Raw genomic sequence first — 12,565 nt, 5'->3', positions numbered from 1 at the left:
TAAACCCAAAAACGTTGATTATGAATAATATTGGTCGCGAAAGCCTACGTGTTAAACTAATTAATCGAATGAAGCTCAATTTTGGCATACATGGCGACAGCAAATTGGCGGAAGAGCTCTTTGCATCTCAAAAAGAGATTGAATCTGCCTTTTTGCACCATGATCCTAATGACAAAGAAGTCCATGGTGGAAATCTTCTTTTGTGTTGGCAAGCCTGTTGCTCGGTCAGTTTGGCGAAGTAGGAAATTGTAGCCATCATCACCTTGCCAGAAAATCAGTAGACATTGAAAAGCATCCTAGGATCGGTGTGTTTAATTTCTGTTGCAAGACGATGCCTCGAGTGACATGTTGTTCAGCTGTCAGAATGCCAGCGACTTCAAATGTTGTGAGTGCATTTAAGCAGCACTCATGTTGACAATGTGGAGTTTAGTCGGCATGAATGACAACATTGTACTCTGAAGTCATCTTCTCCGTGGCATTAGTGAAACTGTGAACTTATGAGTTTTCCTTATCGAGCATGTCTTGCCACAGCAATACGACTTGCATCTTGATGTTGATGACATTTTTGCAATGCTGGTGAGCCTGTCTAGTATTATTCAGACATGCAAGTAGATCTGTGGTAATGTAGGTAGGTCATTAGGTAGTGGCAGCAGACTGCCAATGCGATTATGTACCTGGCCCTGCACTTTAAATGTGGGCAAGTAGCCAGATGTCAGGATGAGTTGGTTTTTGCCAAAACATGTAATTTTGAAGCATGAGTTTTATATTCTATTGTTGTTTTGGAATTGGCTTGCATAGGTAGTGTTGGCAGGTATCAATACATGAATAGGCTCAGGATGGTCATCGATTGTAGGCAGCTGAACCATTGTTCAGTTAAATCTTTACTTAAAGCTTTCGTGACTGCAGGAATTAATATTCTTTGGGGTGTGATTCCTGACATGTACCCCGGCGCCTACAAACTAAGCTGTGTCTGTGGCAGTAGTTACTTTGGGGAAACTAAGTGACATGTCCTGGACTGTGTTCGTAGACATAAGGCAGATCTGAAACAGGATAGGACCAATTCCTCGGCCGTGGCTGATAATTGTTTTAATGCGGTAGGCTCACACGAAATTGATTTCTCTAAGACGAAAGTACTTTGCAAACCCACTGGCTATCAACAAAGATTCATTCATGAAGCCATCCATTTCTACAGACAGACAATTTCAACTAAGAAGATGAGTACAAACTTAACAATCATTGGAAGGACGTTATCAACCAGTTTAAGTGATGTTCCCATTGTACCACCTTCTGATGTTAGCTGTTATTTTCGGCTCTCCATGTGTGTGTCTGCCTTTTTCGCCCGGGCAACGCCGGGTACTTACCGCTAGTACCTAATAAATTAAACTGAAAATGAAACTGAAAATAAGCATTAAAAAGAATAAATAGTGAGTTTGTAAGTGAATGTTATATAGAGTTAAGGAAATGATAGTTGAATGTGTAATCGTTGTAGGAATGTGAAGACATAGCCGCAAAGGAACGAAATAATTATTTTTAGTGCTTGATGTGGGTATTAATAGTATGTGTGTGGTGGTGTGTGTACATATATCATAATTTTTACCAGAGTGTGTGTGTGCATGCTTTTTATTTTTTACTTGGCGATGTAGACTTGATGTATTTAGTCGTAGCTGTTGTGTCGCATCTCTGTTGTGTAAAAGGAGGTCGGTAGTGTTGGTACGTAGATGTTAATATTTTAGAATAGTACATGTTTAAAAAAAAAATATTGCAGTGTGTGTTAGAGGTGAACCGTGCACGTGCAGAGAGGACATTAAGGAGCCGGAAGTAGATGAATTTGGCGGCAAAAACGCAGGGCTGATAATAGGGAAGGATAACATGGTAAATATGAGAACAAATATAGCAGTGCAGTGGAGACACTAATGTTATGGTGAGTACGTGGAATTGTAGTATATGAAATGTCATGTGTTTGCATGTGTGGCAAACCGGAAGTAGTAAAAATGCCACGGGCTTGAACACATGGCAAGAGACAGAGAGAGGGGGGAGGTGAGGAGCGGGGGGGGTCTGCAGGTGGTACAGGTGTGAAAGGTGAGCAGGTAAGCTAAAAATAGTGCGAAAGACACCCGAACTCACCCGTGAGTACACATGGAAAGTTTGGGGTGTGTTGGCGCAATTTGGTTCACAAAAAAATGTACACAAGCCCAAAGTCAGCTTTATCTTCATAGATTTTTACTATTTTTTGTCTTTTAATATTTTTTGTATACGGTTTCTCCATGTTTATTTCAATTGTTTAGTTTATGTGGAATACAGTACAGTACTTATTTAAATTGTGATGTAAATTTTAGTTGACGTTTACCTAACGTCATTACTCAGGTAAGGCTTAATTATTAAATATCACGCTTTTAGCTTTCGCGTGGCAATTTCCAAGAACGTAACCTCCGCTATATGCAAGGGTCTGCTGTATTTTCTGTCTATTGACTACAGCAGAGGCTTACTGATTTTCAACAGAAACTAGATCTCTGCATTCTTGATTTAATTAAGGCTGAAAGTACCATAAAGAGGCTTGGGGCTTTGGGTTGTTATTTTTTTTTCAAATCTATCCCTCTGTTTACATTATTTGAGGATTTGTATGATTTTGGGCAGAACGGTCTAGCGCTGCATGACCAGGATTCCGAGCCATTTCCTGTTCAACTTGGCTTATGACAGAAATTCACTCTGGCCCCATGCTTTACATTGCATAGCATCTTCAATGACTATGTCATATGAAACAATTGCATTCGTTACGGTTCCAGTGATAAGCTTATCGATGCCTGGTTATAGTTAAAGGATCGTTCCCTGCTGGTCAACCGTGTTACATCTACTGATGATCTGGTAATGGCTACTTAATGAGATGGAATTCGGGAATTTTGTGCTGTGACTTGATAATTCCATCATGAAATGGGGCCTTGCAAATGTTCTACAAAAATAAATCACCTGCCTGGGAATTTCATGTCATACAACACTGTACCTGCTTAAATCTCCATGAATAATAAGGCAGTTCTACAAGTGGTGGAGGAGCTCCCATACCTGGTTAATGTGTTCACGACCAGCTCTGGTTTGGCAGCCAAAGTCTCACTTAAAATTAGTCAAGCAGCATTCTTTCATTAGACTGTGTAACACTGTGGATGGTGCCTGGACTTTTCCTCCATACAAAGCTGTGATTGTCCATTGCCAACTGGGTAACATGCGTCACGTGGCCACAAGTCGCTTGTTGGCGAACACAACCCCTGGACCTGGCTCGAAAGGTGATATCAATATAGAATGTATGTAAGGATGCCCCCCAATGGAGTCCCCTTGGATCTCTACCACACATGTCCCACTGGACAAAGACCCCAGGGCTGGCCCAGGACACGCTGGTGGGACTATGTTGCTCGGCTGGCCTGGGAACATTTTGGAATTCCCCAGGTTGAGCTAGGGTCTGTCGCCAGGGAAAGGGGGGCTTGGACCGCCCTACTCGGTGTGCTGCTACCGCGACCCTCACCAGGACAAGTGTTCTTAGAAACGAACGAACAAAGCTGTGATTCTTCTTGGCGACATATATTACTCTTTGGATGCAAAATATGAACTTATTTAAATGACCATCTGTGCTGGCTTATACAATGAAGGCTGGCCTGCCTATAATTCATCTTTAATTCAACCAGACTATTTTGTATTAAGCTTGCAGATCCTTAAGATATCAATAATAGAATATAATCATGAGTCTCTTTGACAGGCGAGGCTGCATTGTTTCGGTCATGAATCCCGCATTCCCAGGTACCGCATGCTCAAGCAGCTTCTGTTCTTCCAAATATTACGGGCTAAACAGGCATGGCATTGGCGAGAGAAGAGATTGGAGGATGTGGAGGTGATTGGAACCGCCGATGACTGGGATCAGTCATGTCAATATTGGCCTCTGGAGGAGGGCCCGTGAGGTATGCTGCAGGGCAGTTGCAGGTATTCGCTCTGCAACAACGATGAGGTCGGACAAGCGACGCCCACATGAATAGGTGGAACACTGGGTCCCTAAAACCCAGCAAGACAGTGGGGAGCACAGCTGGTTCATCTGTCAGTCATCCCTTGACACCTGGATCATTCCCATTATCTGCTGACAAGGAATCCACACTTACATGGCCTTAAGTTGCACCTTTCATGGCATTAGCATTGTGATAAGGTTACTTCCAATTCGTCATGAATGGTGGATGTTTTGTTGATCTAATGTCAATGATGCATGTGAAATGTACATGTATTTAAGAGTTTATTTTTGTTGGGAGCTGTAGTGCAGTTGTTTCACTGCATTATGAACTCAACAATTAGTTTGATTATCATTGACAGCAAACATGATTGATAACAATGTAACAACCTTTTTTTGTCCCTGGGTAGTAAGTGTTATTTCCTAATTGCCTATGCCTCAAAAGTACAGAAAATGGCTATTATTCCCCACAAACTTTGCTTTTGTGACCAGGACAGTGATACTTTTGAAATTTACCTGCAAAGATTTTCTTAAATATTCCTTTTGTAGCTAGACAGCCGAAATTGTGTGCTTGAGCATCCAGGCATATTTATGACCACTTGCCCTCTCATTGCCTTAACAGCCCGTGTGATGAATTGGGGAATCTTTTTTACGATATCATGAATATATGAATAAGTATAGACATGTCAGTCATGTGTGACTGTGTATATATTCATTCATCTGTGCCTCGATACTGACATAGATGGTGTGATATGTTTTTCTATCTGCAGCTGACGCTTCCTCTGCAGAATTGGTCTGATGGAGCAAAGTCACTCAGCGCAGCTCGGTACAAAAAGTAAACAATGCGACCAGTATGCAAACAGCACAGATCGTACTGGAAATTTGACACAGCACCCGAAAACTTACACAGGAGAGAAACCCTTCAAGTGCACTGTGTGTGAGAAGGCATTTGCATGGTCATCAAATCTTAAAAGACACCAGAGAACTCACACAGGAGAGAAACCCTTCAAGTGCACTGTGTGCGAGAAGGCATTTGCACAGTCATCATATCTTACAATACACCAGAGAACACACACGGGAGATAAACCCTTCAGGTGCACTTTGTGCTCGAAAGCATTTGCAGATTCATCACATCTTAAAATACACCAGAGAACACACACAGGAGAGAAACCCTTCAAGTGCAGTGTGTGCGGGAATGCGTTTGCACAGTCATCAGATCTTCAGAGCCACCAGAGAACACACACGGGAGAGAAACCCTTCAGGTGCCCATTGTGCGGGAAGGCATTTGCACAGTCATCAGATCTTCAGAGCCACCAGAGAACACACACGGGAGAGAAACCCTTCAAGTGCAGTGTGTGTGAGAAGGCATTTGCAAAGTCATCAAATCTTAAAAAACACCAGAGAACACACACAGGAGAGAAACCTTTCAAGTGCACTGTGTGTGAGAAGGCATTTGCACAGTCATCAGTTCTTCAGGGCCACCAGAGAACACACACAGGAGAGAAACCTTTCAAGTGCACTGTGTGTGAGAAGGCATTTACAGAGTCATCACATCTGAAAAAACACCAGAGAACACACACAGGAGAGAAACCCTTCAAGTGCAGTGTGTGTGGAAAGGCATTTTCAAGTTCATTTTATCTTAAAATACACCAAACAACGCACACAGGAGAGAAACCCTTCCTGTGCACCGTGTGCGGGAAAGCGTTTACACGGTCATCAAGTCTTCAAAAGCACCAGAGACAACATACAGGAGAGAAACCCTTCAAGTGCACTGTGTGTGAGAAGGCATTTGCACGGTCATCAGTTCTTCAGAGCCACCAGAAAACACACACAGGAGAGAAACCCTTCAAGTGCAGTGTGTGTGAGAAGGCATTTGCAGAGTCATCAAATCTTAAAATTCACCAGAGAATACACACAGGAGATAAACCCTTCAAGTGTACTCTGTGCGGGAAGGCGTTTTCACAGTCACAACATCTTCATAGACACCAGAGAACACATAGGCATCAGAAAATCCCCAAGGAGTGTAGTCTGAAATCAGCTTGTAAAAGTCAAAGTGCTGCAATGAGCCCATCCCTCCTGAAAAAAGATCTAGAAGTTAATTCCAGCTTGGACACTATGAAATGTATCAAGGTGAAATTTGAAGAGGCAAAGGTGAAATGTGACGAAGTGATGGTGAAGAGCGAAGAAGTGATGGTGAAGAGCGATGAAGTGAAGGTGAAATGTGGAGAAGTGATGGTGAAGAGCGACGAAGTCAAGGTAAAATGTGAAGAAGCGATGGTAAAGAGCGAAGAAGTGACTGTAAAATGTGAAGATGAAGATTCAACTCCAAAATTGGACCTTCACACCGATGGAGGCAACGTGAAGCAGGAGGAGAATTCTGACTGTGAGGCAGAGCGAGGCAACTCCCAGCAGTTTGTGGAAGTGGAGGTGTGGGTGGACTTCTTAGACAATGCAAAGTCAAATGGAGACCCTGTAGATATGTAAGATTGAGACAATGAAGCCCCATTAGATTCACCTTTGTTACAGGCCTTTAATGAAAAGAATGTAAAGTTGAACACTCCATTCCTAAGTTCAACCTGCAGCGTAAGAGCGGCCAGTATTTGCGGACCTGTGGGTTGGGTAAATCTCTAACCTGGAGCCAGAGCCAATATGCTCCCAAGCGTTCACTATATTATAATAAGGGGAAAACATTCTCACTCGAAGAGCAAGTTGTATATATGCCTTTTCCAAAAAAATTATATTAAGAGTGATTCTGGCAAAAACATTTTTTATAATTTTGATCGGGATGTAGGGCTGGGGCATGGAAAGGGAGAGTCTTCCCCCTGCCTCCTGCCTTGCCACACAAAAGACAGCTGGAGGATAATTACTCACAAGCCTGTTTGGGAAGTCATAAAATTTAATTAAAAAAAACAGAAAACCTAAGGAGAGGGGCTAATGAGATTCTGGGGGGAAATCCCCAGTTGACTTCAAGAGAAGGCCGCCTTAAGGAAACAACCCACAATAAAACAAACAAGATGGAAAAAGCAGGGGTCACAAACCTCCCTTGGACAGCAAAATCCACCCAAGGGCAGTTAATCATTGAGGTTTTCAAAATACAACAGTAAAGTCCGAAGCTTAACTATATCTTCAACCTCAGGATATCAAAATATAACTTGAGAATGAGAGGCACGGATCCCTGGCGATACAGATGGGGAACAAAGATTATACAACCCTCGGAATATTCTTGGTAACAACTATGGTATACCACAAATCTTGGTTAAGCATGAACCAATAATAATTATGAAAGTGTTAGACTTAGGGTCATTCAGAAGAGATAGAATGCGAAATGTCAATCACACACGACCAAGATAATGTATTCCACGGGATCAGAGCCTCACCAACCGCCTTTGTCTTCCAGGAGCTAACAGCACATGGTATAGGTATAGTATGTATGCAGAGTGGCGCCTCCCCCTAATATATCAAATACCACGCAATAATTCCAAACCGCGACGTGAGTGCTGTGAACGCTGCTCAAAACGTACTTTGATTCGCTTGCTGAGTCAAAACTGTGGAAAGTGGTACGGTACCAAGCTATAAGAGGTGTAAAATAAAAAAAATGTTAACTTCCAACCCGTGGTGAGAGGGCGGAGAATATGGCAACAGCAGGCACAGCCGTGCACAATAGGTCACGACTTCAAAGGCCACCGCGCCCTTTTTTGAGTCGGAGGCGAAGAAAATGTAACACGTCCAACCCGTGATGGGAGCGTGGGGAACGCTGCCCAAAACGTGAACGGAAACATGGCGGTAATAAAGACATCCGGACAACAAACAGCCCAAGCAACAGAAATCAGTATTTTATACCTGCGTGACTTTACCGAAAGAACCAAAGAGTACAACTTGATCTGTAGCCTGTCTTCTGTGCAGCACGAGTCATACAGACAACTGGAAGAGGACTCTTGAAGAGGGGGGGGGGGGTGGGAGACAACAAGCGCTGTCTCTCCAAGTCGCTCCACAGTCTACAAGGATCAACAGTGTCTAGTGTCAAAGGAGGTGACGTACGACAACCAGCGGACAAGCTGCGAGTGGTGTCTGGACGACAGGATCTGCGCGCACATTGACGCAGACAGAGCTGGACCCATCATGCCTGCCAGAATGGGCACTGCCGAGAGCGCGACCAGCGTACCGACTTGGCAACCACCCCAGTGGTGGAGAGAGACTGACGAACCAGCAGAGAGTGCCGTGTGTTCGACACACGCGCCGACCTAGCACCCCCTGCTGGACCTGAGGTGTTTTCGGTACAAGGAATGCTGCACCTCGGAAGCCTCTAACTCAACAGTTAGCAAGAAGACAATACACACCCACACACATAGCGTGCATATTGGTACTAATAATATTGTTCCAAAAAGTTATCTTGTTTTGAAATGGGTTGCCATCCCAAGGTGGTGCGTTAGCTATTAGTTGATCGTGAAGAGCATTGTTCTGTCCATTGAGTTACATGAATACGGTCATTTTGAAGTATTTTAGTGATTCATTTTCGTTAATTTCATAATCTTACCAAGGAATGCATTGATGACACTAAACATAAGCATATATGTTACGAATCTACACACTCACAGGAATACTATTGAGTGGAGATTTTTCTTTTGGTCACAGAATCTTGCCCCCGAATTCATTGATGTCCCATTAGCCAATTGATAAGCATCTGTTAGCCAAACAGGCACACTAGCACGCACACTATTGTTTCGGGACATTTAGTCAATTACATAATCTTGCCAATGAATTAATTGATGTCTAATTTTCCCATTGGGCACATGTTTCTTTAGCATGTTACGTATGAATATATATTTTTAAAGGACTTTTCCTATCGCCGTGTATAGTCTCGCTACTCTGAGGAGTTAGCCGATTGTTCCGTTACTCAGTTTTAACAAACGTAACCATTGAGGGTTAATTGTACGGATCAATGAGTACTTCAGGAGTATGGTGTTGACAATTCCGATCGCATATTAGTGTTTTAGATATTAAAGTTGCTTAACACAGAAGTGTCTGAGTGGTTTACTTCCTAAGTCCATGCATAGTCTTAATTAAGAGAATGGTATCTTGCGGTGAGATGTGAATTCTGAGCCTAATTTGTATAATAAATACACATTTGCACAATTTTCTTTTATAACATTACACATTTTTTAATTGTATTATCACAATTGGTAATGCAATCCAAGACACCGAAGCTGCATAATTGTGTAGTGAGTCCAACTGAGTCGCAGATGTTCTTCAGATGCAACACTTTTTTTGTAACAACCCGTGAACACAAAGGGGTAACTGCCCCTTCACCACATGCAGCCTGGGGTGGTGACCACCCAGATAACTACTCTATACGTAGGAGTTACAGCTACGAAGGGTCAGACCCTCGGGTCCCCGACCATGTGTTGATGCCTCGTAGAGCTTCCAGCTTGTCGATGTGGAGCCTCCAGCTTGTAGAACGAAGAACCCCGGTCCCTCCCAGGGACCCACCTTATATCTCCCCGGGTCGGGGCCGCTCCGCCCTTGGCCCCGCCCACCTCAAGCGAGAGCTCTCCTCAGACATGTGGTCATTCCCTAGCCCCCCCCCCCCCCCCCCCACCTGGGGCCCTCTGTGGACACTTCGGATCATGTGTCTATGGGGTCAACAAGAATGCCTTGGCCCGGGGCAAACCTGCCCTTGGGCTGACACTCTCCCACTCCCCCAGCGCTCACCAAGCTCCGCTAGGGCTGGTACTACACCCGCCTACGGGGTGTACGCGATGTCGGGACATCGCACGCCACGGCCCTTTTGGGCCGGCACCATACAGTGACATCTGCGATGTCACTCCATCACCCCCCCTCCCCTTCATAGCATTCAGCCATCCCGGATGTCAACTCCCCCCTCCAAACGAACAATTACATGAAATGCAAGGAAAAAACACAGTGTACCTCAACAAGAACAAAAATAAATATTTTAACCCACTGGTACAAAAATCACACTATCCACAAATGTACAAACCAACAGGGAGAAGGCTGTAACCCAACGAACCCATAATAACACCACATAAACAAGCAATATAGAAAAACACGTAAACGATCGGGATCCCCCCTACCATCACATCTCCCACCTTCACCGTGTAACAACGCTCGTGAGCTCAATGGCGGCCAGGATCAGCCAATAACCACGCGACAAGCAACTGACAGTGTGGGAGCGTGTGTGCAAGGGGATTACAAAAACGAGTCTGAGCAAGTGCGTGATGCTGGGCCCCCAGGAGAGGTGGGCTCGCTCAACCCAGCTCCTCACGGAGAGCAGTAGGCCGGCTCGACGGATCCTCCGTGCTCAAAGCCTGCGAAGTCGGCATGTGCGGCCGTGCAGGGGACAAAAATTGTGCAGCACCTGGGGGCGAACAGAATTGCTCCGCTGAGGACCAACCTCAGCTGGCATACACCCCCGGCTCATCGGACACATTTGACACTCGGCCCCTGCGCGGCGCGATAAACTGTTTCGGCGAGAGGGATGCACGAATCAACTCTGCCGACCCAAGTTGATCTGGACACACTGTGGACGAACAACCCAAACATCATAGACCGGCCCCGGCCAGGGTTGGAGTAACTTAGGCGACGTACCCACCAGCACCTGCGGGACAGTACAACCAGGCCTTGTCCCCATGTGTCCATTCATACAGAGAAGCATGCACTCCCTTAAGCCGTTCATTGTCCAATTGTCGCCACTCAGAATTAACTCTGGAGGCTTCCCGTGCCTCGGAAAGCTTCTCAAGAGTGAAACGAATGGAGTCAGAAATCTTGGATTTATACACTGTCGGCGTGGCCTGTCACTGTATATCGATGGGGGGGGGGGTCGTATTCCCTTCCATACATAAAAAAACGGTGAGGAGCCGGTGGACGTGTGCTGAGCCATCCTGTAAGTGGCGAGGACCGCAGGGATATGTAAATCACAATCGAGTTGTGACTCATTGACCTGGTGGCTCAAAATGGAGGTCAGAGTCCTATGTAGCCGTTTGACCATACCATCTGTCTGTGGGTGGTACGGCGACGTGCACACCTTTGTTCCCAACAAAGCGCAGACCTCGTGCAACAATTTAGAAGAATAATTATTCCCTGATCAGTCAAAAGGCGTTCAGGAGCGCCTTTGTCCATAACATAACCATTGAGGAATGCCTTCGTAATAGTCACAGCCGATTGGTTAGGGAGCGGCCAAGCAACAGGCCATCGAGAAAAATACTCCACCCCCACAAGCAGGTATTTGTTCCCTCGAGCGGTAGTGGGAAACGGGCCAAGTATGTCCAGAGCAACAAGTTCGTTGAAATGCAATACCTGAATCCATTGCAAGGGGGGTCGTCAGGGTTTTCGATGGTGGCTTCCGCCGAGTGCACTGCACGCATCGTTTGATCAAATCGTCCACATCCCCGGACTTGGCCGGTCAATAGAAATCCCGTTTGAGCGTAGCCAGCGTCTTCTGCACGCCTAGGTGCAAGAGACGCTCGTGCACCGCCCAAATGACCTCGCCTCGCAGGGCAGTGAGGACAACTGTGGTATAACGGCATAGCCCCCGGTCCCAATGCACGAGTAAGCCGCCCCACAGAACCAACGAGGCGATGCCCCGTCGATCATCGCCTGCATCAGCTTCCCTCACACGACGCCGCAATTTGAGTAGCGAAGCGTCTTCCGCCTGAAGGCGTCCCCATTCCACGTAATCCAGACCGAGGACGGCGTTCCGTGCGCCCGGAGCGGCGCCCGTCCTGCCTGTCACCGCATCAGCAGATGCCGCGAGAGGTGGTGGCAAGGTCATATCGGTCGGTTTACATCGCCGAACCCGAAAAACATGCACAACCTCTGGTCATTAGTAATCACGACAGGGCATCGGCGTTCGTATGGCAAGAACCCTTGCGGTATGTAACATTGAACGGGAAGTCCTGCAGGTACTCTAGCCAATGTGATAATTGGCCTAACGGCTGATCCACACGCAGTTCATATTTGAGTGTTGCATGATCGGAGCGCACCACAAATCATCTGCCGTACAAGTAAGGGCGATATTCCTGCAGGAAAACCAAAATGGCTAGTAATTCACGGCGCGTAACGCAATAATGCTGTTCGGCCGGAGACAGCACTTTACTACCATACGCAAGAACTCTCTCCACCCCGTCAACAACCTGCGACAAGGCAGCACCAATACCGGTATTGCTAGCGTCTGTATCGAGGACGAATGGCAATGAAAAATCCGGATAACGCAGGGGAGGGGCGTTCACCAATCCATCGCGGATGGCACGAAATTCCGCCTTCCCCCCCCCCCCCCCCCCCCCAAGGAAATTTATGACCCTTAGCCGTTAACGCGTGGAGAGGTTTTGCAATTTACGCAAACCCGGCAACAAAACGGCGATAGGACGCAAAGCAGATGAAACTGCGCACCTCAGTCACTGAGGTGGGGGTCGGCCACGTTCGAACGCATGCAGTCTTCTCCGGGTCGGTCGCAATACCGATTTGTTAGCAATGTGGCCAAGATACCGAACTGATTTCTGGAGAAGGTGACATTTTTGAGGTTTAAATTCAAGGTTACCCGCACATATTTTGAGAAAGACAGCCATGCAGAGG

At 45.9% G+C, this 12,565-nt stretch overlaps 1 protein-coding gene across 9 annotated transcripts in view; it reads left to right on the top strand.

Moving 5' to 3' along the window:
- Window positions 1-8,952, top strand: part of LOC133361597 (zinc finger protein OZF-like) — a 37,650-nt gene extending 28,698 nt beyond the window's left edge. For 6 of the 9 annotated variants that reach the window (XM_061580534.1, XM_061580535.1, XM_061580538.1 and 3 more), the window contains one exon: window positions 4,750-8,952. In XM_061580534.1, the coding sequence (XP_061436518.1) occupies window positions 4,778-6,463 (1,686 nt within the window). In that variant the 5' untranslated portion in view covers window positions 4,750-4,777 and the 3' untranslated portion in view covers window positions 6,464-8,952. Of the gene's footprint in view, window positions 1-2,083; window positions 3,942-4,749 lie in introns of those variants that run through there. The other 3 variants (XM_061580540.1, XM_061580542.1, XM_061580541.1) reach the window with 3 other exon arrangements.
- Window positions 8,953-12,565: the final 3,613 nt, after the last annotated feature.

Source organism: Lethenteron reissneri, unplaced genomic scaffold (assembly GCF_015708825.2).
Source record: "Lethenteron reissneri isolate LAM-NWPU_2019-01 unplaced genomic scaffold, ASM1570882v1 scaffold_115, whole genome shotgun sequence".
NCBI lineage: Eukaryota > Metazoa > Chordata > Hyperoartia > Petromyzontiformes > Petromyzontidae > Lethenteron > Lethenteron reissneri.
This window is presented reverse-complemented; position numbering and strand designations above follow the sequence as displayed.